The sequence below is a fragment of the Daucus carota genome, chromosome 1 (assembly GCF_001625215.2).
Source record: "Daucus carota subsp. sativus chromosome 1, DH1 v3.0, whole genome shotgun sequence".
Taxonomy (NCBI): domain Eukaryota; kingdom Viridiplantae; phylum Streptophyta; class Magnoliopsida; order Apiales; family Apiaceae; genus Daucus; species Daucus carota.
Genome location: NC_030381.2, coordinates 16,473,714 through 16,498,150, shown reverse-complemented (window position 1 = coordinate 16,498,150; position 24,437 = coordinate 16,473,714). Strand labels below are relative to the sequence as shown.

The window sequence follows — 24,437 nt, the reverse complement described above, 5'->3', positions numbered from 1 at the left end:
TGATTTGGAAGTGCCATTTAAATTAATTAAATTTTAATTCGATATTATTCTAATATTTCGAATTATTAATTAATTAATTCAATTTTAATTATTAATTGAACTTTGCGAGATATTTGAGAATTAACATTTTATTTGAAAAATTCTCGCTTAATTCAATTTTTAATTATTAAAAAATGGCCGGAGAATTTGAGATTGCTGAGACAAATTATTGCGCTAATCTGAACTTCGAGGATTGTTCTGATAGATTCAAGAAGTGGATCCGTTTCCTGACTCGACAAAGTCTCGTCAGTACCGCACTAACTGCTGATATTCCAATACAAGTGCAACCACTATAGGACTTCTACTCTAATGCCGTCAACTCTACAACTCTCGAGAATTATAAGTTGATAGGTGATCTGCCAAATGGACGAAGGATTGTTATAACTGTTGATGATGTGAACCGGATTCTAGGGTTTCCAAGGAACAACTTTCAAGTGGAACCAACCAGTGAAGAGATTACTCAATTCTTCCAAGACATCCACTACCAGGGACAGATTTTTCTTCCCAAAATGTCTAAGAGCAAATTGAAGGCTGAATGGGATGTCTTCTTCGATACCTTGGCAAAGGTGTTTGCTCCAACCACAAGGCAGAATTTTCACAATATATCTTCCATGCTACAAATCTTTGGATTCTCTGTAGCTTATAATCGTCGAATTAACTTCGGGAAGATATTACTCAAGGAGATTATCAGAAAAATGGGTTCTGTCACTCAGAGATCCATTCATGAAAATGCAAAAGTTGAGTGCCACTTTCCAAGATTCTTAATGTTGTTCTTGAATGAGAAAATGAATGATGCAGATAGAGGCATGTACGTTGATTCTGCAGTGGTGCCTATTCTAAGGACTTGCACCAAGATTCAATCCAGGCTTGCTAATCAGAAGAAGCATGAGAATGTGCCTCTTGTTGTGACTCCCTACATGCTGGAACAGTTTAATGTTCCTCTTCAACCTGTCCAAGTTCCTGAGCCTCTACAGCAGCAACAATATCATCCTGAACAACAGCAACCGGATCAACCTGAAATTCAAGAAGAACAACCTCAACAACAATCTCCTCCACAAAACTTCCAACCACTTCAACTTCTCCAAGAATACCAATCCTCCAGCCAATCCTCGCATTACTCTCCCTACAACCCTCCTTACAACTCACCACATCAATCACCTCACCAATCATCATACAACTCTCCTCACCTATCTCCTAACCAATCCCCTCCACATTACAACTTCTTCCCACACCAACAAGCCTCCATCTTTCCTTCTCAGTCTGAACCAACACCTTCACCTACACATACACATAACATTTCTCAACCACAATCCACCTCTCAGCCTCTGCCTGCTGATTCTGCTATCAATCCAGAGCTACAGGACTTCAGGACAGATTTACAGGTAGCTCAGGTACTTTCTAATCTCACTGATACCTTTAATATTGATATTGCAGATTTTGATTGTGATACTGGATTTGATTTCCAGACTCCCAGCAATGAACCTGAAAACACTCAGGTTCATAACCAAGCTGATGTTTCCATTTCAACAACTGATTCTTCATCAAACAATTCAAACAACACTACTTCTACACCAGTTGTTCGAAAGGTAGCCCGGAAACGGAGTGGGAGTGCTATTCTGAGAGAACCCGCAGCTCTGTCTCATAAGAAGCAAAGGGTGGCAGAACCAGAGACAACTGCAGCCGCATCCATTTCCTCCCAAAAGGATTTGGACACTGAAATGGTAAATATACAGTCTCTAGATTCATTCTCTCCACAGAATGCGTTTATTGAAATTGGCCGTCCGACCGCGGTATCCTGTAAAGAGTCAAGCACACAACTAGCACTCACGCTAGTAAACACTGAACCTTTATCTTTTGATTCTTCACTTAGAGAGAGCACAGAATTTCAAAACAGGTCATATGAAAAATTTTCTGATCACTCTTTCTTTTTGGATCAGGATCTACTTGGCAACCTGCAAGTACATCAGCCTTCACAGGCATCTGAAGGACAATTTGTTCCTTCACATCCTACAGTTCCATCTCAGGGAACTATGGTTGTATATACAGGTACTGGTGATGGTGTGATAAACACGAGTGAAATCAGGCAAACACCGAGCGAAACACATGCACGAGAGGATAGTGACAAATCTTTGAGTGTTCGTGAGGTGAGTGCACACACCAACACATATCTGATTCAGGAACAAATGGCTGCTATGAAAGCTGAGATTGAGAGGTTGAATGCTGAAAATGCTAGATTCAAAAGTGGAGAGCTGGTGACTCTACAGGAGAAAATTGCTGATACTTCCTTTACTTCTCTGAAAAAGGAATTGGATGATCATGTCAAGGGTATTCACTCTAGGATGGACAAATTTGACAAGAATCAGGAGCTCTGTATGACTAAGCTTGATAACTTGGAGCAAACTTTGGCTCAAGTTGTTCAACAGTTGAAGATCAATCAGTCTACATCTCAGTCTACTCCAGAGGATCCCTCAACTAAGGGGGAGAAGGACAAGGAAGACAAAGATGATAACAGCAATGCTGATGCTGCAAATAGGAGTGATAAGGATGGTGATGCTGATAGGAGTGACAAGGGTGGAGAAAGAGCAAGTGGCAAAGAATCTTCTGAAGCTGATAAAAGCTACGAAAGGTCTAAAGGAAAAGAACCGTTACATCAATCTGAAAATGTCTTCAACACTGACAATTATGATGATTATCCCAAAGACATGGATGATGATGACATATTCGATGCTACCTATCGTCAGGCTGAAGAAGAAGGTAAATTTGACGAAAGTTATTTGTTTCAGGAAGAACCTGTTGATCTTGAACACGAGGAGAATGTCCAGAAGTTCAAAGCAGAAAATGAGGCTAGGAAGCGTAAGCTTCATGATTATCAGAAACTTCTGGAAGACAAGTTGATCACAGAGGAACAAATCAAGATTGAAAAACAGAAAATCTATGATGCTGCGATCAAGCAGAAGAATCTTGAGATTAAAAGAAAAGAAGGAAAAAGCTGGGACATTGCAAGAAGAATATTCAATGGACCTCAAAGGGAAACTTTCGATGATAGAAAGTTCTTATCTCTGATCTCCGAGAGGTAAACCCTGATGAGGATATTTTTATGCATGCCTTTGCTTTAGAGCTGGAATATGTAACTGTTGCTGTTAGGGGTTTGCTAGAAGAATGGGAGCTGATTGTCTATACACAGAGGAATGGTTCATTCAGACTATCTGTCGAATTTCTCAAATCATTCTCTGTATCTGAGCTCTGGGTACTTCGCAACAAAGTCAAGCGTTGCTCCAACTTGAATGAACTTCTTCGTGACAAACTGTTGGATTGTGCTGTATTCAACAGTCCTCAAGTTGTTAAGAACCCATACTGTGTCAAGTTCGTTCATCAGGAAATCCTCTGCACTGTCTATCTAAACGAAGAGGCTTTGCCAAAGTACCCTGCCAAACGTCTGGCTCTAGCATCCACCTTACTAAGGACCAAGGGCTTCGCTTCTAAAGCCAAGTCTGATGCTGATGATGTAATCTCATCCTACTGCACTCGAACAAATATTTCTCAATACTTTCGGAGGATGAAGGGTGTAACAAAATCTCAGCCATCAGACTTGCGTGAAGACCCTGTGGAATTGGAAGTACTTCACCAGCTAGCTCTGGCTCGTGAAAGAAAGAAGCGTGGAGAATCCACTCCTGCTGAAGAGCCTTCTCAGAATGAACCTTCTACTCCAATCATTCATGTCTCAGATATAGAAGAAGGAGAAGTCACTCGTTCTGAGTGAAATAGATTGATTAGGATATTTATTAGAAATGTTCGAAGAACATCCTTTTGTAATCTATTAATGATCATGGTTTAATGTTTAATGCAAAACCATAAACTTTTGCTATTTACATTCCAATGTTTAAATCTTTGTCTTATCTATTAGTTGAGTTATCCTCTAGGAAATTTGCATGTTATGTTAACAAACAAATAGGGGGAGATTGAAAGGTATATGTTCAGCCTATTTGTATTTAAAGAGGTACAACTCAGATAAGAAAGCTCGGTAAATAGCAAGTCATCGGAATCCGTACAAAGAACGTCAAATGATTTATGAGAATTATATAACAGATAAATTCCAGGATGCTGCTGCACACCACTGAAAGAAGTTCATTAATATGTTCAAGCCTCAGTGCACAAATAATCTTTTGTGGCACGTCCAGGAGTTCAGAAGATATAAAGTTTCTATACTTTATTTTATCAGAAGATTCCATTTAATGAAGAAGTACTTACAAGACGAAGAATCGACGAACAAACCAAATTCTTATTGTTTATTTGACGAAGAATATTTGATTTAACTAGATACAGATGAACCAGACAGTACATCTGTGTATCAGTTATTCAAATTAAATATTTGAAGTCAAGCAGAAGTGGTAGTTCGTTCGTTCGACAAATCAAGAAGAAGTTATTAAAGTTTAAAGAAGACCGGGAGCAGTTCTGCTGAAGAATGGGTGATTAAATATTTAATAGATTATTATTTCACTTCACAAATAATTATATTAATTATGTAATTTATTTATTAAATTAATTCACTCTCGAATTAATTTAATTTATGAATTTATATGATTAACTTGATTATGTGGATAATTTTCTATTTTTTATATGTCAAAATACTTTATTTAATCACATAAACCATCTTAGCAAGACAATTCAGGATTGTCTTGCCGAGTGGCTTCATCTAGCTTTCAAGACAATTCTTGATTGTCTGTCCGTGTGTCCAATAGAAGCAGCAAGACAATTTGTGTTTGTCTTGCCGAAATGTTGATGGACTGACAAGACAATTAGTTTGTCTTGCCGTGTGTCTCACCTCTGCCAAGACAATCCATTTGTCTTGCCGAATCTACTGATTGTCTTTCTGCCAATAGAATTGTCATACCTTCCCTTCAATTATCTTTCTGACATGTTTAAAGCTTGGTAGACAATCTGTAATTGTCTTTCCTTGCCTTATATTGTCTTGCCCAAGCCTAGATTGTCATACCTTCTTTATATTTGTCTTTCCTAGCTTGTAATTGTCTTGTCTAGTGATTGTATTTCATGTACAAAGCTTTGTGGCTTAGTTTCTTCATTTGAAAGTGTTCATCACTTTGTAATTCAAAGCATTTGTAAAGCTTTCAAGTTGTTCTTAACTTACTTGATCGTTATATCCACAGTTTTCTGTGCTTTGATAACCCGGTTGTTTTAATCACTAAATCTAGAATATACCCTGTCGAATTTATTCTACGAACTTTAGTGGACATTAAAACTGAACCATATTAATTATATAACGACTTAAAACATTGTTATATTAATGTTAGATATAATTGATGATTACTAATGTTCTTAAAGTTTGTTTTAGAACAGAAGTGATCCGAGTTTAAACTAGAAGCTGATCAGAGTTTGATGAAGCTGATCAGAGTTTAGTAAAGTCTGACCAGAGTTTGATAAAGTCTGATCAGAGTTTACATAGTCAAGACTCGTCAGAGTTTACACGTGGAAAGAGCTCAGAAGCGGATATACTTCAAGGAAGGATAGAAGCGGAGGAGTGATTTGCTGACTATGGAAACTAAACAGAAAACTGGAGCAATCTTTGATTGATAGAATACATAGCTGATTTATAGGATATCAAATCAGAGATTGATTTTGTAACTGTGTCTATATAAACACAGATTAGGGTTACTCTATATGAGTAGAGTTATCGAGTACATTGTTAAGAACCCTAGCAGCTCTTAGTGATAAAATATAAATCACTGAGAGAGTTTTTGTAACCATTCAAGCTTTGTGAATAAGAGTTTATTGTTTTCAATCTCTTATATTGTCATATTGTGTTACATATTGTGATCACTATATCATCTTATATAGTGAGTTTATAGGACCTAACAAGTGGTATCAGAGCCAGCTCTGTTAAGATTACTACAGTGAGATCTTAATCACAATCATGTCTGAAAAATCACAAGCTTCATCCTTTAGAGTTCCAATTCTTAAGGCATCTGAATATCCAGTCTGGAAAGAGAGAATGATCATATTCTTAGACTCTGTTGATCCAGAATACCTTGACAGGATCTATGATGGACCACATATGCCCACCAAGCTCTCTGTTGGGCTTGCAGATGAACCTCAGAAGATGGTTCCAAAAGAAAAGAAAGATTATACCCCTGAGGACATCTTGTCAATTGGTAAAGACTCTAAGGTGAAACACCTTCTGCACAGTGCCCTTGATAATGCAATGTCTAATAGGGTGATTGGGTGCAAAACTGCTAAACAAATCTGGGATGCTCTGGAAACCAGATGTCAGGGAACTCAGGCCATAAAGAAAAATAGAAAAACAATCCTTACACAGGAGTATGAGCACTTTGACTCAAAATCTGGTGAGTCCTTGACAGATCTGTATGACAGATTTGTCAAACTGCTGAATGACTTATCTCTTGTGAACAAGGAATATGATCTTGAAGACTCAAACCTCAAATTTCTTCTGGCTCTTCCTGAAAAGTGGGATTTGAAAGTCACCACAATAAGAGACAATCTTGATCTTGGAGAAATGTCTCTTGATGATGTTTTTGGAAGACTGAAGACCCATGAACTTGAGATGGAGCAAAGAAGCAAACGTCATGGAGGCAAATCAAAGTCTGTTGCTCTGAAAGTTCAAGAGGAAGCTGCTAAGAGCAAAGGAAAAGCTCATGTCACAAAGTCTGACATTGAGTCATCAAACTCTGATGACTCAAACTCTGATGTCTCAGACTCTGATGACAGTGATGGTGAAATGATGCAGTTAGCAGCATTGATGGTGAAAAGCTTCAAGAAGTTGGCTTACAAAAAGTTCAACAAAGGAAAAAGTTTTTCAAGGAAAGACAGAAACTCTGACAGAGTTTATGACAAGAAGAACTTCAGGAAGAATGAGGGCAAGGAAGGGAAAGCTGGAAAAGCTGACAAGTATACCTGTTTCAACTGTGGTGAAAAGGGTCACTTTGCTTCTGAATGCAAGAAAGCCGAGAAAGAAAAAGAAAAAGCCTTTATCACCAAGAAAGGAAACTGGACAGATACATCTGACTCAGAGGAAGAAGTCAATTATGCTTTGATGGCAAACACTGACAACAACTCTGAATCTACTGTTAAGGTACCTCATTCTACTCTTGCCTTTGATACTGAAGATATAACTGAGTTAAGATTGTTTCTTAAAACTTTGCATATCAGCTTTAGAGATCAGACTTTAGAAAATGAAAGATTAAAATCTGAAACTCTAAGTGTAAAGAAAAGGAATGATTATCTAGAAAAAGAATTAGTTCAGATGTTGGAAGTTCAGAAAGAAAGAGATGATGCTGTCATTGTCAAAGATGAATTATTAAAGAGGTATGCATCTCTTCAATCAGAACTTGCTAAGGAAAAGGAGATTATTAAGACATGGACTAATTCAGGCAAAACTACTCAGGATATCTTAGGTAGTGGAAACTGGAAGAAGGGACTAGGTTACACTGATAACTCAGAAGCTGAGTCATCAAAAACAGAGTTTGTTAAAACTCAAAAACCTAAGGTTAAACCTGTTAAATTTGTTGCTGAATCCTCTAAGTCTAAACAGAGTAGACCAAAATCAGAGATTAACAACAATTTAAAATCTGATAAGCCCAAACAGGTTAACATAGGACTGATGACTCAGAAACAGCTTAAACATAAGCTTAAAGAGATAAGGTCTGATGACAAAAACAAGGAGCCCAGGAAAAATAGAAATGGCAAGATTGGAATAGACAAGAGTAATAACTACATGCCTATTCCAAATGCACCTAGGAAGACATGCCATAACTGTGGAAATACTAATCATTTTGCTAATTTTTGCAGGAAGAACAAAGACATTAACTCCTTACCTACAAAGTCTGGAGTTAGAAAAAGTAGTATTAGATATAAACCACAAGATCCATGTTTTCATTGTGGTAGTTTATGGCATTCTATTTATACTTGCAAAGAATATCATAGTTTGTATTATGATTATTATCAATTGAAACCTTCTTTAAAGGTTAATAAAAACTCTGCAAGTACAAACTCTGTCTCTAGTACAAACTCTGATCCAAAGTCTGTTAGCTCAAACTCTGATAATGATAATTCCGCTGCAAAAGCTAACAAACTTAATAAGGCCAAGGGATCCAAGCAAGTCTGGGTCCTTAAAACTAACAATTAGTGGTCTTTGTGATTGCAGGGCAACAGGAAGAATATCCTAGTCTTGGACAGTGGATGTTCAGGACACATGACTGGAAATAAGACCCTGCTGTCAGAGTTTGTAGAGAAGGCTGGCCCAAGTGTTTCTTATGGAGATGGCAACATAGGAAGGACTCTGGGATATGGCAACATCAATCTTGGAAATGTCATCATATCAAATGTAGCTCTTGTTCAAGGGCTAAAACACAATTTACTCTCTGTCAGTCAAATCTGTGACAGAGGATATCATGTTGATTTCTATGAAGAACACAGTGAGATAGTAAGCAAGTCAACAGGCAAGGTGGCAGTGATTGCTCACAGACATGGAAATATTTATGAAATCCACTTGCCTACAAACTCTGAAGGAAAAGCAATTTGCTCGTCTACAAGAATCTCTGCAGAAGAAAGTTGGAAGTGGCACAAGAAGCTCTCACACCTGAATTTCAACTCCATAAATGAGCTTATAAAGAAAAAGCTTGTGAGAGGACTCCCTGAATCACTACTCACATCTGATGGATTATGTGATTCATGTCAAAAGGCCAAGCAGAGAAAGACATCCTTCAAGAGTAAGACTGAATTCTCAATAAAGAAGCCATATTATCTTCTACATGTTGATCTATTTGGACCAGTCAATGTACCATCCATTGCAAGGAAGAAATATGCTCTAGTCATTGTTGATGAGTATACCAGATATACTTGGGTATATTTTCTTCACTCTAAAGATGAAACAGCCTTGCATCTGATGGATCATGTGAAGCAACTAGATCATGGATCTGAAGACAAAGTGAAGATCATTAGAAGTGATAATGGAACTGAGTTCAGAAATTCAACAATGGAAGAGTTCTGCAAAGAAAGAGGTGTAATACAACAATTTTCTGCACCTGGTACACCACAGCAAAATGGTGTAGTTGAGAGGAAAAACAGGACTCTTATAGAAGCTGCCAGAACTATGCTTGATGAGGCTAAATTACCTACTTATTTCTGGGCAGAAGCTGTTCAAACAGCTTGTTTCACTCAAAATGCAACCTTGATTAATAAGCATGGCAAAACCCCATATGAGATGGTGAAGAAAAAGAAGCCAAATCTGAAGTACTTTCATATATTTGGGTGCAAATGCTTTGTATTGAAGACTCATCCAGAACAGCTTACCAAGTTTGATTTAAAAGCTGATGAAGGCATTTTTGTAGGTTATCCTCTGACAACAAAGGCCTTCAGAGTCTACAATCTCAGAACCAAGGTGATCATGGAATCCATACATGTGTCATTTGATGACAAGAAAATTATTGGCTTAGCAGACATGGATGATCATGAAAGATTGCATTTTGAAAATGAAGAAATATTCTCTGATTCGACAAACTCTGATGAACAGTCAAACTCTGACTGTGAACAAAATACAGCAAACTCTGATGAAAATTTACAAGTTCATGATGATGAAGCACTTGCTGAGGGGGAGCATCAGAATGTTTCAGACTCTACCCAAGACTCATCAGAGAATGCTAACTCAAACTCATCAGAGAATACTGATTCAAATTCTGATAGCACAAATGCAGGGGGAGCTACAGAGAATGATCAACAGAATCAAGAGAGCATGGATCAAGGGGGAGGATCCAATGATGAAAATGGTCAACTTCCACATGCTAGGAAGTGGACAAAATCTCACACACCTGATTTGATAATTGGAAATCCAGAAGCAGGTGTGCAAACAAGGACAGCTACAGCAAATGAGTGTTTACATCATTGCTTTCTGTCACAAACAGAACCTAAGAAAGTGGAGGAAGCTCTTCAAGATGCTGACTGGATTCAAGCAATGCAAGAGGAGCTAAATGAGTTTGAGAGAAACAAAGTATGGACCCTAGTACCAAGACCTAAAGATAGATCCATAGTTGGTACAAAATGGGTTTTCAGAAACAAAACTGACAGTGAGGGTGTCATAACAAGGAATAAAGCAAGGCTTGTGGCAAAAGGGTATTCACAACAGGAAGGTATTGATTATGATGAGACATTTGCTCCAGTTGCAAGATTGGAGGCAATTAGAATCTTTCTGGCCTATGCTGCTCACAAGAAATTCAAAGTATTCCAGATGGATGTCAAGAGTGCTTTTCTTAATGGGAAACTGGATGAAGAGGTATATGTTGAACAACCTCCAGGCTTTGTGGATCCAAAGCATCCAGACTATGTCTATAGATTGGACAAGGCACTTTATGGACTAAAGCAGGCTCCAAGGGCATGGTATGAAACTCTGGCTCAATTTCTTCTTGAAAATGGATTTACTAGAGGTACCATAGATAAAACCCTGTTTTATTTGAATCATGGTAATGATCTGCTTTTAGTTCAAATCTATGTTGATGACATTATTTTTGGCTCCACTAATGCTAAACTCTGTCAAAGATTTGCCAAGCTCATGCAGTCTAGGTACCAAATGAGCATGATGGGGGAACTCAGTTATTTTCTGGGTTTACAAGTTAAGCAGACTGAAGATGGGATTTTTATAAATCAAGCCAAGTATACCAGAAATCTTTTGAAGAAATTTGGTATGCAAGACAGTTCAGCTGCAACTACTCCTATGGCAACAGCAACCAAACTAGACAAAGATACTGGTGCATCAGTGGATATCACAAACTATAGAGGAATGATTGGATCTTTGCTTTATCTGACTGCAAGTAGACCAGACATCATGTATGCCACATGTCTATGTGCAAGATTTCAGGCAGATCCAAGAGAGCCTCATCTGATTGCAGTAAAGAGGATATTCAGATATCTCAAGGGAACCACATCTTTGGGATTATGGTATCCTAGAGAATCAGATTTTAGTCTAATTGGATACTCTGATGCAGATTTTGCAGGTTGCAAAATTGACAGGAAAAGCACAAGTGGGAGTTGTCAATTTCTGGGTGGAAGACTTGTTTCTTGGTATAGCAAGAAGCAAAAGTCCATTTCAACATCAACAGCAGAGTCAGAGTATATAGCTGCAGGCAGCTGCTGTGCTCAAATTCTTTGGATGAAGAATCAATTGTTGGACTATGGGTTATCCTTTTCTAAAATTCCTATTTATTGTGATAACCAAAGTGCTATTGCTATGACAGGAAACCCAGTTCAACATTCTCTGACAAAGCACATCAGTATAAGATATCATTTTATAAGGGAGCATGTGGAGGAAGGAACCATTGAACTTCACTTTGTTCCCACAGAACAGCAGCTAGCAGACATATTCACCAAACCACTAAGTGAAGCAACCTTTACTAGGCTGGTGAATGAGCTAGGAATGATATCAGGAACTGAGTAAACATAATGGTTAGATCTTTCAAATTTAAATTGTCAATTTACCATATGTATTGCTCACACATCTGCCATGATATACTCTGATTGATAAATTCTGATGCCATTCTCTGATGATATACTTTGTCTGTTATACTCTGATTGACATTCTCTGACGCCATTCTTTGACGATATTCTCTGATGTTTGTAAACTCTGAATCTTGATTAATGATCTCATTTTTATTTCTCTGAGACACTTAACCTGTGAAGATACTATGAAGCATGATCTGAATTAGTAATCATGAATCTTAGTTAAGTTCCTTAATCTTGATCTCAATTTTGTGCTACTATTTTACACTATATGCATATTGATATCATTGAGACTCTATTACTTCACATATCTTAATTATAAGTGAGACTGATTAATTTGCATTTTCTCTCAGTAAATTAGACAGTGTTTATAAACTCTGATGCTATACACACCCCTGGAAATAAGCATAGTACTCCTTTGAGATCTTAGATGTCTATATGACAGTGACTGGGAAGACCCAAACATTTACTGGTATTAAGTAATTGCCAAGATTCTATAATCTATGGTGACCAGTCACAATCTCTGATTACTGGAGAAATACTGTTGCTAAATTATATTTAAAGGTCGTGATTCATTTACACTGAAAAGCGTCCTTGAAAAAAAAAAGGGGGGGGGGGGTTAGTTTATTTTATATATTTCTCCATCAGAGTATGTCTGTTGTCTATGTCTTGAGAGTTTAAATAAATTATTCTTGTCTACCTTATAATTACGAAATTGTGAAATTCTCTAGTCTCTGATTTAATATGTTAAATCACACATTATTTCACAAGCACATTATTGAGCTATGGATTTTATAACAAACTCTGATTTATTGATGAATATTCTGAAAATTATGTCTCTATTCTGAGGTACTTAGAAATCTATTTTCTTTGATTTAAATCTCAGAGTTTAAAATTCGAGAGATTTGATCTTGATTTTTTTAATCTTGTACATTTCAGGAGTTCAAATATTCAGAGAATGTGAAGAGAGTGTTTCAAACGGATGTATTATTAGTGGGTTTGCATGAAAAACATTTTAATAGGAGAACGTGTAATCAGCATTTATTACTGCACATGTTTTACTGCACTCATGATTACTACTCTCGTTTCTACATCCCACTAACATTCATCTACCAGTTAAAATCTGACAGGTGTCCAAGTGAACAAAGAGCCCAAGCGTGTACAGCTAGACAAAATCTGAAGAGTTTATTATCAGATTTTATTGCTTATTCTTCACTTATACACTTAATCTTTACACACACTCTCTCAACAAACTCTTACGCTCTTCTCTCTGAAATTCAAATCTTCTCCTACACACCTTCTCAAACACCTTCATTCACAAACTCTGTTCTAATGGCCACTACAGCTTTTACCTTTGCAGGTGTGGAATTCGTTCCAAACAACCACGCTGCCATTCTCAACACTGCCGACGCTCCAAGGGATTATCATCCCATCCAGCAATTTTTGGCACAGAGTGTCCTTGCTAACGCCCTTACCGCTCCTGCCAGACTCTCAGGAAGCCAAATCATCAATTTTTGGAGGACGGGTAAATATGACAATGGTGGTGCAGATGGATCACCATCAATTGTGTTTTCATATGACGGGGAGGAGTATTCTGTTACTCCAGCCACAGTTCGTCAGGCATTCAACCTGCCAGAGCATACTGCTTATATCACTAATGGAGATGCAAATCTGAGAACAATGATGACTGATTTGGGCTACAGTGAATCACTTGAAAAATTGGGACAACTGAAGCGTCCAGGGCTCAGAAGGGAATGGAGTTTCTTCTTTGACTGCATCACCAGGGCCTTTCAAAAGAAGTCTACAAACTGGGATGCAATACCAATGGACATGCTGCAGATTGGGTATTCTCTGATCTACTCTACTAATTTTGATTTTGGTAGATTAGTTCTTAGAAATATTGGTGAAAGAATGCATGAGAATAGACAAGTCATATATTTCTCAAGATTCTGTCAATTATTGTGTAATACTACTGTTGGTGAGGTAGATTTTGATGTTGATGATGAGATCAAGCCATTCAGGCTTCATAAAAGAGTGTTTAAAGACCTCATCTCCAAGGATGAGAAGTATCCAATTCAGAGACCTCTTCTAATTCCAGCTCAAGTTAGAGCCAGGATGGATATGCCCCCAGTACAACAACAACAACAACCACAACCACAACAGCCTCAACCTCCAGTCTCTCCTACAATCCCCAAACAACCCAGAACTTCTGCATCCAGATCTAAAAAGGCTACAAAGTCTGATGAAAATCCTTCTACTAAGAAGACCAGAACCTCTGTTGCAACACAAGTTCTGAAGACAAAGTCTGATAAACCAGCAAACTCTGATGCTGTAAACTCTGATGCTGTAAACACTGATCCTTTAAACTCTGCAGCTGCTTCTCCACAAAAGCAGAAAAGAAGGAGACTGGTTGCAGCCTATGATTATGATGATCTTGAACCTGCACATGCACCAAACTCTGAACCTTCTCCTACAACAAACTCTGAACCTGTTCAAACCAGTCCTCAACAAAAGCCAGCTAGATTCAAAAGAAGGGCTAAAAAGCCTGCGAGGGCAAAGGTACCCATAAAAGAGATCACAGATTTTACTCTTGAGGAAGAGCGAGCACCATCTACTACACTTCCAGAATCTTCTCAAGCTCTGATGGTGCATCCTCTTCAGGCTGTTCCACTCTCAACTGCTACAGCATCTTCTACTTCATCTGAAGTAGATGAGGAAATTATATGCAAGGAGCAAGCTACAGCTGAAGCTGAGACTACTGTATCTGATTCTCAAATTCCAGTCTCTGATCATGGACCCTCCACTCCAATTCCTCATTCTCCAATGAAAATTCCTGAGGATGCCATTGTTCATGATACAGCTCCAGAAAACTACAAGTCAGATGTTGTAGTTGAAGAACCTGATAAGGTAGCAGTGGAAGCACTACAATCTCTTGCTAAGGCTGGTGAAGAGCCTAGCAAATCAAAAGTTGATGCTCAAGAAAAATTTGTTCAAGATCCAGTTGAGAAAGTTGCTAATCCTGCATCTGATAATGATGAGGATGATGACAGTTCAGATGATGACAATGATGAAAATGATGATGAAGTTCCTTTGTCACATCTACAGCAAAAGTGGGAGTCTACCAGCCAATATAATGCCAGGCTGCAAACTCTGAACACAAACTCTGAGCCACTTCCCAGGGATCTTCAGGTTGATCCACCAAGTGAAGTATGGGACAAACTCTGGCTGAGCCACCAACATTCTCTGGAGCCAGCAAAAGCTGAAGATTTTCTATCTATGGCAGAGAATAAAATCACAAACTCTGATGTCATGTCAAGCCTCAAGGCTACAGTTCTTTATCTAAAGACATTTCATCCTGCTCAAGCTCAGACATCTAAGTCTATAGATGGTCTTAGAACAGAGGTAGCCAATCTCAAGGAAACTCAAACTATGGAGAAGAAAAGGACTCTACTACCTCTGAAAGATCATGTTAAGAAGCTGGTGTCTGCAAATGAATCTCTGGAAAAGAGGATGACCACCATTGAGTCTACTCAAGAGAAAATGTCCAAACAGCTTGAAGCCATCCAATCTTCACTTTCTCTGATCACATCAATTCTGATTCCTGATGAGGATGATGTCAAAAAGGGGGAGAGAGTAACTAAAGTCAAATGCAAGTCTACTACTCAAACTCTGAAGAGAAAGAAGAAGGATGATGATGATGATAATGATGTGGATGACTTCACTAAGCACAAGAGATTTCAAGCAGGAACTGGTGGAAAAGCTATAAACTCTGACAGTTCAAAATCTAAGCAAAAGTCTGTTCCAGTGCCAACACATAATGTCACATCTGGATCAAAGCACAGACCAGTGGCTGGATCAGATAGACCATTGACTGATGAAGAACTTGCTAGATTTATCTTTGAACAAGAAAATCCAGAAGCCAAATTGGATTTGGAGTTGATTGCTGCAGAGGAAGCTGAGCTGAAGAAAGAACATGTTGAAGCTATAAACTCTGGAAAAATTCAAAAGCCTGCAAAATCAACTACCAAGCCAAAAGAAAAAGGGATATTGATCAAGGGAGCTACTGTTGCTGATCAGAGTTTACCAGTCAAAAAGGTATACTCTGAAGATGAGTATACATCCAAGGGAAAAAGCAAAGTAGATGAACACCTTGAGAAAGGATTGATTAAGAAGAAGCCTACAACCTCTGACAAGGCTCAAGTTGTAAAGGAAAAGAAATCAGAAGCTGCAATCTCTGACAAAGCTCATGTTGCAGAATCACAACAACAAAAATTAACCTCTGACACAGCTCAAGTTAATAAGGAAGCAAAGAAAGACACAACCTCTGACAAAGCTCAAGCTGTGTTCAAACCAACAACTACTCCACTGGCAGGATTTGCAAAGCCAAGTCTGATGACTGAGATAAACTTTGAAAAAGGCTCAATTCAACCAATCTCTCGTCAAAAGGCAGGAAGAGATAAAGGAGGGCTAGGATCTAAATATGAGAAATTTGATCAGAGTATAGGATCAATGTCAACAGACCCCTCATCTCTCTGTGCTCCCAAGACTGGAGCATTGCAAGAAAGAATGGACAAATTAGATTCAGTCCAGCTGGTGAAGAATGACAGAGGAGATAACATTCTTATCTACTTCATGTCTGATGGAACAGTGTTTAGAGTAATTGAAGCTGATCTGTATGCTAAACACTGGGAGGAATTGAGATATGTCTCACACATATTTCTAGTAAAGAACAAGTCATTTCAACACATCTCCAATCTGCTCAAAGATCAAATCAGAAGAAAGATGGGTATTACAGGAAACAAAAATGCTGGACCTTTCATTCCTAAATACCTCAATCATAAAGGACAGCTGGTTGAGATGAAGAAAAATTCAGCAAAAATAGTGACAATAGCTGGAATCAGCACTCTTGCATTCAATGAAGAGTCTGATAAAGCTTACAATATCAGACTGGATAGAGACTTGAGAAGAAACAAGATATATGATCTCAGAGCTGCAATTTACCAAACTGGAGTTTCAGATCCAGAGCTGAGAGAGATCAAGAGACAGATGATTACAGTACTTGAAGAAGCTGAAAGAGAACTCCTCAGAGGATATCTAAAGACAACAAATGGTGTCTATGAAGCTAAGGAGTAAAGTATCTGTAAGTTTTAAAAGTTTTCTGTTATATAGTTAAACTCTGTTGCATTTGACTTATTTGTTTTGACATCATCAATTATCTGTTAACTTGCACATAACATATTTATGCACAAGTTGGGGGAGATTGTTAGATATAATTGATGATTACTAATGTTCTTAAAGTTTGTTTTAGAACAGAAGTGATCAGAGTTTAAACTGGAAGCTGATCAGAGTTTGATGAAGCTGATCAGAGTTTAGTAAAGTCTGACCAGAGTTTGATAAAGTCTGATCAGAGTTTACATAGTCAAGACTCGTCAGAGTTTACACGTGGAAAGAGCTCAGAAGCGGATATACTTCAAGGAAGGATAGAAGCGGAGGAGTGATTTGCTGACTATGGAAACTAAACAGAAAACTGGAGCAATCTTTGATTGATAGAATACATAGCTGATTTATAGGATATCAAATCAGAGATTGATTTTGTAACTGTGTCTATATAAACACAGATTAGGGTTACTCTATATGAGTAGAGTTATCGAGTACATTGTTAAGAACCCTAGCAGCTCTTAGTGATAAAATATAAATCACTGAGAGAGTTTTTGTAACCATTCAAGCTTTGTGAATAAGAGTTTATTGTTTTCAATCTCTTATATTGTCATACTGTGTTACATATTGTGATCACTATATCATCTTATATAGTGAGTTTATAGGACCTAACAATTAATTAATTATAATCTGATTAACGAGTCATATTCCAATCAGATTCACTTCCGCGATTATTTGGTATCGATTGTATTCAACCCCCCCTTATACAATCGTATCTGGACCTAACACACTTCCAATGTAACATCTTACTAATACTATAGAAATTCAACACAATAAATAAGGGCATAGATGAGAAAAAGATGAATCATTTAATACTTCTTAATATGTGTGAAATGAGTAAAAAGCTCATCTAAATTGGGATGGAGGGAGTATTAGATAAAATAATTTTGTGACGGTGCGATTTATATGATTATACAATTAAAGCCAGTAGGAAATATTTATTTTGAATTAAAAAAATCATAAACATGTGAAAGACAGAATTTGTTTTGGATTCAGAAAAGAAATTATAAACATGCACGTAGATGTCAGTTGCCTTATAGAATTAGAAGTTAATTTTGTTTAAATCTAACAGTGCTTATTTGTTGAATATACGATCCAACGGATGATAAGGTTTTGGATCATGTGACCAAATTATCTCCTTTACGCTTATTATTATATATAAGTAAGAGTTAAGTTCTATAGAGTACATAAAAACATTGGAGTATTGGAGTACGAATCATAATGTTTTTAGTTTGATCATAAATAATATCATTCATTATCCAAATCTATATATAATCTATCATTTATAAGTTGTCTTGCACATAATTGTTTATCAATCATTAATATCTTTCAACTTTAATAAGTATTAAGATTATTGTTCTGCTTATTAGTTATATTGCAGAACATAGAGTCCTGTAATTTATAAAAGTGATTATTTTGCTTTTTGATTTCAATGTTTATGTTGCAGAACATAATGTGCAAGTTGTCAAATGTTTACAAATATTACTGAACAAAAAAAATTAATTTTTAAATAAATATATTACATTTTATCAACTTTGTACTCCAATACTCCAATATTTTGTGTACTCCATAGAACTTAACTCAGTAAGTATATAATATTAACAGTTTGATGATATCTCTTTTTTCACAATACTTTAACAATAAATTAACAGTACGTTTTCATGATATAAAATGCGAAGAATACTGCACTGTAGATTATCTTTCTGCCTTGCCCGAGTCTCGCTGGTTAGCACAATCACATGGTTTGATAATTTGATTTGCCTCATTTCGATCATTTATTATGGTTCCAACTTCCAATTATACTAGCCTACTCTTATTTACTTTGTTCGACTATATGAGTTGAAATAATTTGACAGGTGGGTATAAATGATTCAACATATGAAATTTATGCAGATATAGGAAATTAAATCTTTTGCAAAAATCCAAAAATATCCGAGCAAAAACTGTCATCTTTGATGTTTCTAACAAATATAAATCATATATGTAGCTTCTTTCTCTAGTTTACCGCTCGATGAACACAGATTCTGATCAGAATTAGATGCAGCTGAATAAAACTCACCAGTCCGGTCAGGCTAATTTTCGCACTTAGAAACTACATAATCATTTGCTGAATGCTGTTAAATGACTAGGCAAATTCTTCAAGTATTCTAAACTTTTGGTGATGCCCCCCTGCGCAACTAAGGTGAAAAGTTGATTAAAATCTGCTGCTATTGGGATTCTCCAGAAAATTGATCAGTCCTGTATCATGGGAAGGCTAAGGCTTTCTTTCAGGAGGCAAATCCCAAGGCGCTCCAGTAATTTCTGAAAAGTGTTAAAATAAGTTTAGGTGCGATAAAGATATATATCATGTACATTTGCAGGGGGCAGGGGAGTAATGACTACAGATTTGAAACCACTCTAAGAAAATACTAAACAGTAGTATAAAAATATTTGAGTATAAAAACTAAAGCAATTAATGAAATTTCTACAATTTTTGAGTATGAAGAGATACATGCAGGATGTGCTTACCCTGGAACTTTTACTAGTTGTCTTGAAAGGTTTTGATGGCTTCTTCAAACCTTGCAGCATTAAGGGGTTTGGTTAAGTTGTAATCCACTCCGGCTTCTTTCATCTGCCTTATCTCTGGGCCATCCGTATGTGCACTCACCGCAAATATGGGTATGTGCACTCCAAACTTGGCTTCTTCTTCTCGGATTCTCCTGGTAGCCTCAATTCCATTCATAACTGGCATCTAATTAAATATGTAAGATCAGCATTATATATGTGCGTTCATGTACGTCTTGGGCATATAATATGCATGTTTCATATGTAATGTTGGCTCAAGATCAACATGCTTCAATTTATATATGAGATGTTTTATAATATTTGATAATTAGCCACAAGAAATGAAAACAAGACCGCCATATAATTACCTCACAGTCCATGAGAATGCAAGCATATGGTAAAGCATGAGATGGCCCCTGGTCATTTAGGGCTTTGCAGACGGTCTGCACAGCCTCTTGCCCGTCAACACATATTTCAGTAGTTACCCCAAGACTGGATAGAACAGCAATAGCTATTTTACGTAGTAATGGCTCATCATCTACAAGCAACACTTTCATCCCACTTAAAGGTTTATCAACATCTCTGTTCTCTACAATCTGATGAGGTTGGAGATTTGATGCAGAAGGAGATTCTACTGGCCTTTGCTGAGATGCAGAAGTACTAGCTTCGTTGGCAGCATTATCTGTTGCTGAGCTGATTGTTAAGCTATCACTATTTACCGATGGTGGGATGGGCTCTGGCATTTCTCCACCAAACTCAGGCAGAAGCTTTAATACGTGATATAAACGCGACCCATGGAAAGGCTTGGAAATGATGATATCAGTGGGAGGAAGTTTGTCTTCATTGAGGCCTTGTAGCTGAATAAAACCAGATCCAGGTCTATCCAACCAAACAACACTGTCACAACCAGGAGAAATGTTTTTCCTGAACTCAGCTACAGTTCTACTGAGCTCATGAAATGGTCCACCACTCGTATCAATCACAACTAGTATGAAGTTTGGCACAACACTCCCTCTGGCACTTGACCTTCTATGTGTAGGAGGCGTCTCTTGATCAGTTCCATCTAGAGAACTTAATGGAACTTCTTTTGATCTTGTGCTTGTGTTGCGTACTACAGCTATACTTTGAAGAAGTGCATCAGACCTCTTGGAAGAACGGCTTTGAGAGAGAACTCTCCTGTGTCTGATTCTCTTTAAATTAGTGGAAAGTTCTTCTAAGTTCCTAGGAGCATATACTTTGACTCCCTGTCTTTCAAAGAACTTTTTACATACTTTTCGCCTCTCTTCATTCTGGACGAAGAGTACAACTTGAGATCCTTCTGTGCTGGGGCTATTTGATTGCATATTTCGTACTGAATATGATTCAGCAGATGACCTGTAGCCACCAACATTTGATTCAATGTCCTCATATTGAGCTCTTGAACTACTAGTCCTCAGGTCTGTTTCACATGTGAGAAGATATGTATTGAACTTGAAGCAAGTTCCTTTTTTCCCTACTTCTTTATCTACAATCTCTATATCCCCGCCCATTAAACGTACCTGATGAAAAAGAAACCAATTTAAATAAGTTTCTTAGTGATGCAAAAAAAGTGCATTATCCGCATATAGAAGAATTATTACTAGTGTACACTGTATAGCTCTGCAAGCGAGTTAGAGTTATACGTACCAGAGACTGAACAATGCCTAGTCCAAGGCCCGTGCCTTCTTGTTTAGCTGCTGTCTCCTTAATTTGAGCATAATTTTCAAAAACAGTTTCTCGCTTATCTTTTGGAATTCCAGCTCCAGTGTCATCTACTTCAAAAACATACTCCATGCAGTTTTCATCCCCTCGAATATTGTTCACAGTTACTTCGTCCTCGGTGAATGAATCAATATTTGGAAATTGGAAGCATGATAACCATGACAAGGGACCTTTTCGAGTTGAATTGAGTCTTGAACTTAAACTAGGCTTCCTCGCATAAGCTCGGATAGATACATACCCTTCTGAGGTAAATTTGACCGCATTACTAACTATATTTGATATTATCTGTATTAGCTTTTTGCGATCACCTATAACACGATCAAACTTGTTAACAGAGCCATCACTGAGATCCAGCACGACATCTACGCCTTTCTTCATGCCAACTGCATGAAACAAGTCAGCGACATCTTCAATTAACTTTGACATCTCAAACTCCTCTTCTTCAAGTGGCACTTTTCCTGCTTCTAATTTACTTCTGTCGAGGATGTTATTGAGAATACCTATAGATAAACAAAGAAACATTACTCATCACTCTGTATTGTAGTTATAGAAACTAATTAAATGTCTTATTACCTAAGAGATCACTTGAACAAGTTTTTATATGCATTATATTTGCCTCCAGATCAGATCCGTGATCAACTTGAGTCATGCATATTTCTATCAGACCGATAATCCCTGCTAGAGAACCCCGAACATCATGACTTGCGCTGGCATAGTTAGTACTCCTCTTGATACATTTCCTTTCTGCTTGAGCTGTTGCTTCCCTTTGTTTCACTAATGCAGCACGCAACTGTATCAGTCTTTGTGATGCTCCAAAAATCATGATGACAAAAACAACAGTAAAAAGGAACATTAGGCAAATTGCCCCAAGAAGATACTGATAGGATTCATTGAAGTTCTTGTGTAGGGATCTCTCTGGTCCCTCAAGTGGCATCACCAATACGAAAACCTATAAAATTAAATGATCAGTAAAAGTCCGAGATACTATAAATTTTATATTTCAAGAAATCTGTAATAACGTTCACTTGCAATATCAAAATATTGTTTAAAGCAAAATTGGTTAAAGAATACTTACCGCTTGCACCCCAATGATTTCAACTTGTGAACAATATGCATCATACTTTGTTTTAGAAATGGTGATCGTTTTCGGTTGTAGGGTGCCATCATTTTCTCGGCATGTCAGACTGCCAACAATATCGCCTACTTTGGCACTACCTTGATTCAACTCAAACGAAACAGAACCGTTATCATTAGTAAGTATTTGAGTGTTCTGAATCTTTGCCTGATTTAGTACTTTCCCACCCGACGCAGCCAAAAACAAAGTTCCATCATTGCTTATGCCCTTAGATAAGGATTGTACTATCGCCTTTCTTTCAAACCCGATTGAAACCGCTCCTCTCCCATCCACAAAAGCTGTGTTAAGGAATAACAGATCTTGGCCATCAATCCATGAAGGTCCTACTGAAGCATTTCCATTTGGACTTTGCAAGGCCAATCGAAGCAGTGACGGATCAATCAATCTGCTAGGAGTCACAACTCCGTATAATTCTCCAGTGTCGCGATTTACAGGCTGTGAGTAGCAAGTCAAGTTAGAATTTGCTGCAGATGAATTGTCCGCTGAAGGCAACGAGGTGTTTGTATAAACTGCAACTGGTTGCTGATTCTCCTGGTTGTAGTATGAGAATAACAGACCATCTTTTCTTATGAATGAGACTTGCGAGACATATGGAATCGTTGAAAACGCTTGGAACATCAAAGGTGCCACCTACACATATGAAAGACAATTGCAAAATTGATCCAGACATGATACATTATTGAAAAAAAAAAAACAAAATCGGATACATGCTATCTAGGAAGCATGAGTGCGGGTGCGGGTGCAGGTATGAGAGTTCGTGGTACAGGGATACGAGAATTCAACAAATTTAAAAATATAGGGATTCGGGTGCGGGCCGGGAAATTCGGTAATTAATATTGATATTATTAAAGCGGATGTTCGGTTAAAACATAGTCGGCAAAGACAATTTTGATCCACTTAAAAGCCTTTACACAACGATATCCAACGGTCGATTTTATGCGAAAAGACAAACCATAATTTTGTTTTGGCGCCTTGGCGGTCGGTTTTGTCATGTTTTGTTGTACTACTAATATTCGGAAAAAAAAAAACCATGCAGCAAGAGGGCGAGATAGAACCATATTTACCCTGGATTTAATCTTGGAAAACGAGAGTTCTGGGTCATTCACATTGGAGCTAAGCATTCTTGCTAGATCAGTTGTGGAAGAATGCAGTGGTGCAAGCAATTCGGCATTCACTTCAACTCCAGAAAGTATTTGTTGGTAAAGCTTTCGAGTAAACAGCTCCACATCTCTTTCCATGGCCCGAGTTCTGCTGTGCCACTTCTTAAGCACCACACTTGGGGGCACCATCACTACCCCTGCCTGGAGTACATGCACGCTAATCATTAGTTTCAATATTTCGAAAAATACTCTGAACCAGAAATTTTATTTTTGAAATGTATCAGTGAAGCTGTAAAATTACCAGAATCAAGAAGAAGATTACTGGTCTCGTGACTATCATTTTGCTCAACATCTTCCTGCACTGCCATTAGAATTTTACAGGATAATGTTAATATTCTAACGAGACATCAATAAAATATATTAGTATTCAAAGAATATTTCATATCTTTTCCTATTTTGTCTAATAAATCCGGAGATGAAAGCCAAGAAAAGTACTTTAAATATAATAACAATGAGATGGTAATAAAAAAGCATGTAAAAAACATGATATGGCCGCAACCAGAGCTAAATGGAAGTTAATTAAGAACATAAGAGAACATGCCATATATAAAAAATATTACATATAGCTAGATCTATTTAATATCAAATTAAGAACAATTTGCACTTGTATATGTACACACAATCACAAAACCTTTTCGATAATTCACAGGCAGCTTATAAGTGTTTGAATCTGCAAAAAACAAAAACATGCAACGAAAAGTATGTCAGAAGAAAGTTTTATAAAGATTGTAAATAAGTTTATAAATAGAGCCAGGGGGAATCCAATCCCCAGAGATGTGATGCACGAATGTAATCAAACAAGTACAAAGAAACATACACAGAAACGTTGCTCCCTGTAAAAGGTTTTAGAAAACTTCAGTCTTTGATGCTTCAAGCAATATATGAATGAGTCTGAGAGAGCTCTTATGGTGTTTATATATAGATATTAATATATTCCTTAATAAAGTCTGTAGATATCTCTTGGATTTTAAATTTCATATCTTTTATGACTATTATTTTCCATATCAGATTTGTATTTTACTCTATTTACTTGTATATAAATATTTTTAAGGCAGATTATATTCATTGATTAACATTTGGAT

The 24,437-nt window shown here is 37.3% G+C and overlaps 2 protein-coding genes across 2 annotated transcripts; one reads left to right on the top strand and one right to left on the bottom strand.

Annotated features, from left to right (window-relative positions):
* Positions 1-2,222: 2,222 nt before the first annotated feature.
* On the top strand, positions 2,223-18,230 carry LOC135152914 (uncharacterized). Its single transcript, XM_064094160.1, has 3 exons — positions 2,223-2,550; positions 14,246-14,669; positions 18,224-18,230. The coding sequence occupies exons 1-3, from the start codon at positions 2,223-2,225 to the stop codon at positions 18,228-18,230; spliced, it is 759 nt and encodes a 252-aa protein (XP_063950230.1).
* Positions 18,231-19,297: 1,067 nt separating this feature from the next.
* LOC108218171 (histidine kinase CKI1) lies at positions 19,298-23,484 on the bottom strand. Its single transcript, XM_017391094.2, has 6 exons — positions 23,260-23,484; positions 22,136-22,825; positions 21,634-22,009; positions 20,986-21,560; positions 19,689-20,858; positions 19,298-19,507 (listed from the first exon to the last, which is right to left on the bottom strand). Exons 1-6 carry the CDS (start codon positions 23,482-23,484, stop codon positions 19,298-19,300), a joined length of 3,246 nt encoding a protein of 1,081 aa, XP_017246583.2.
* Positions 23,485-24,437: the final 953 nt, after the last annotated feature.

What these genes read in the sequence shown, in the direction of transcription:
- LOC108218171 (XM_017391094.2), bottom strand. Translation starts at nt 23,484, where the DNA reads ATGGTGCCCCCAAGTGTGGTGCTTAAGAAGTGGCACAGCAGAACTCGG. An exon ending in TTTCCAAGATTAAATCCAGG is followed by an intron (nt 22,826 to 23,259) that starts GTAAATATGGTT and finishes TCATATGTGTAG; the next exon opens with GTGGCACCTTTGATGTTCCA. An exon ending in GCATTCTCATGGACTGTGAG is followed by an intron (nt 19,508 to 19,688) that starts GTAATTATATGG and finishes ATATTTAATTAG; the next exon opens with ATGCCAGTTATGAATGGAAT.
- LOC135152914 (XM_064094160.1), top strand. Translation starts at nt 2,223, where the DNA reads ATGGCTGCTATGAAAGCTGAGATTGAGAGGTTGAATGCTGAAAATGCT. An exon ending in GGAAGACAAAGATGATAACA is followed by an intron (nt 2,551 to 14,245) that starts GCAATGCTGATG and finishes CAACTGCTACAG; the next exon opens with CATCTTCTACTTCATCTGAA.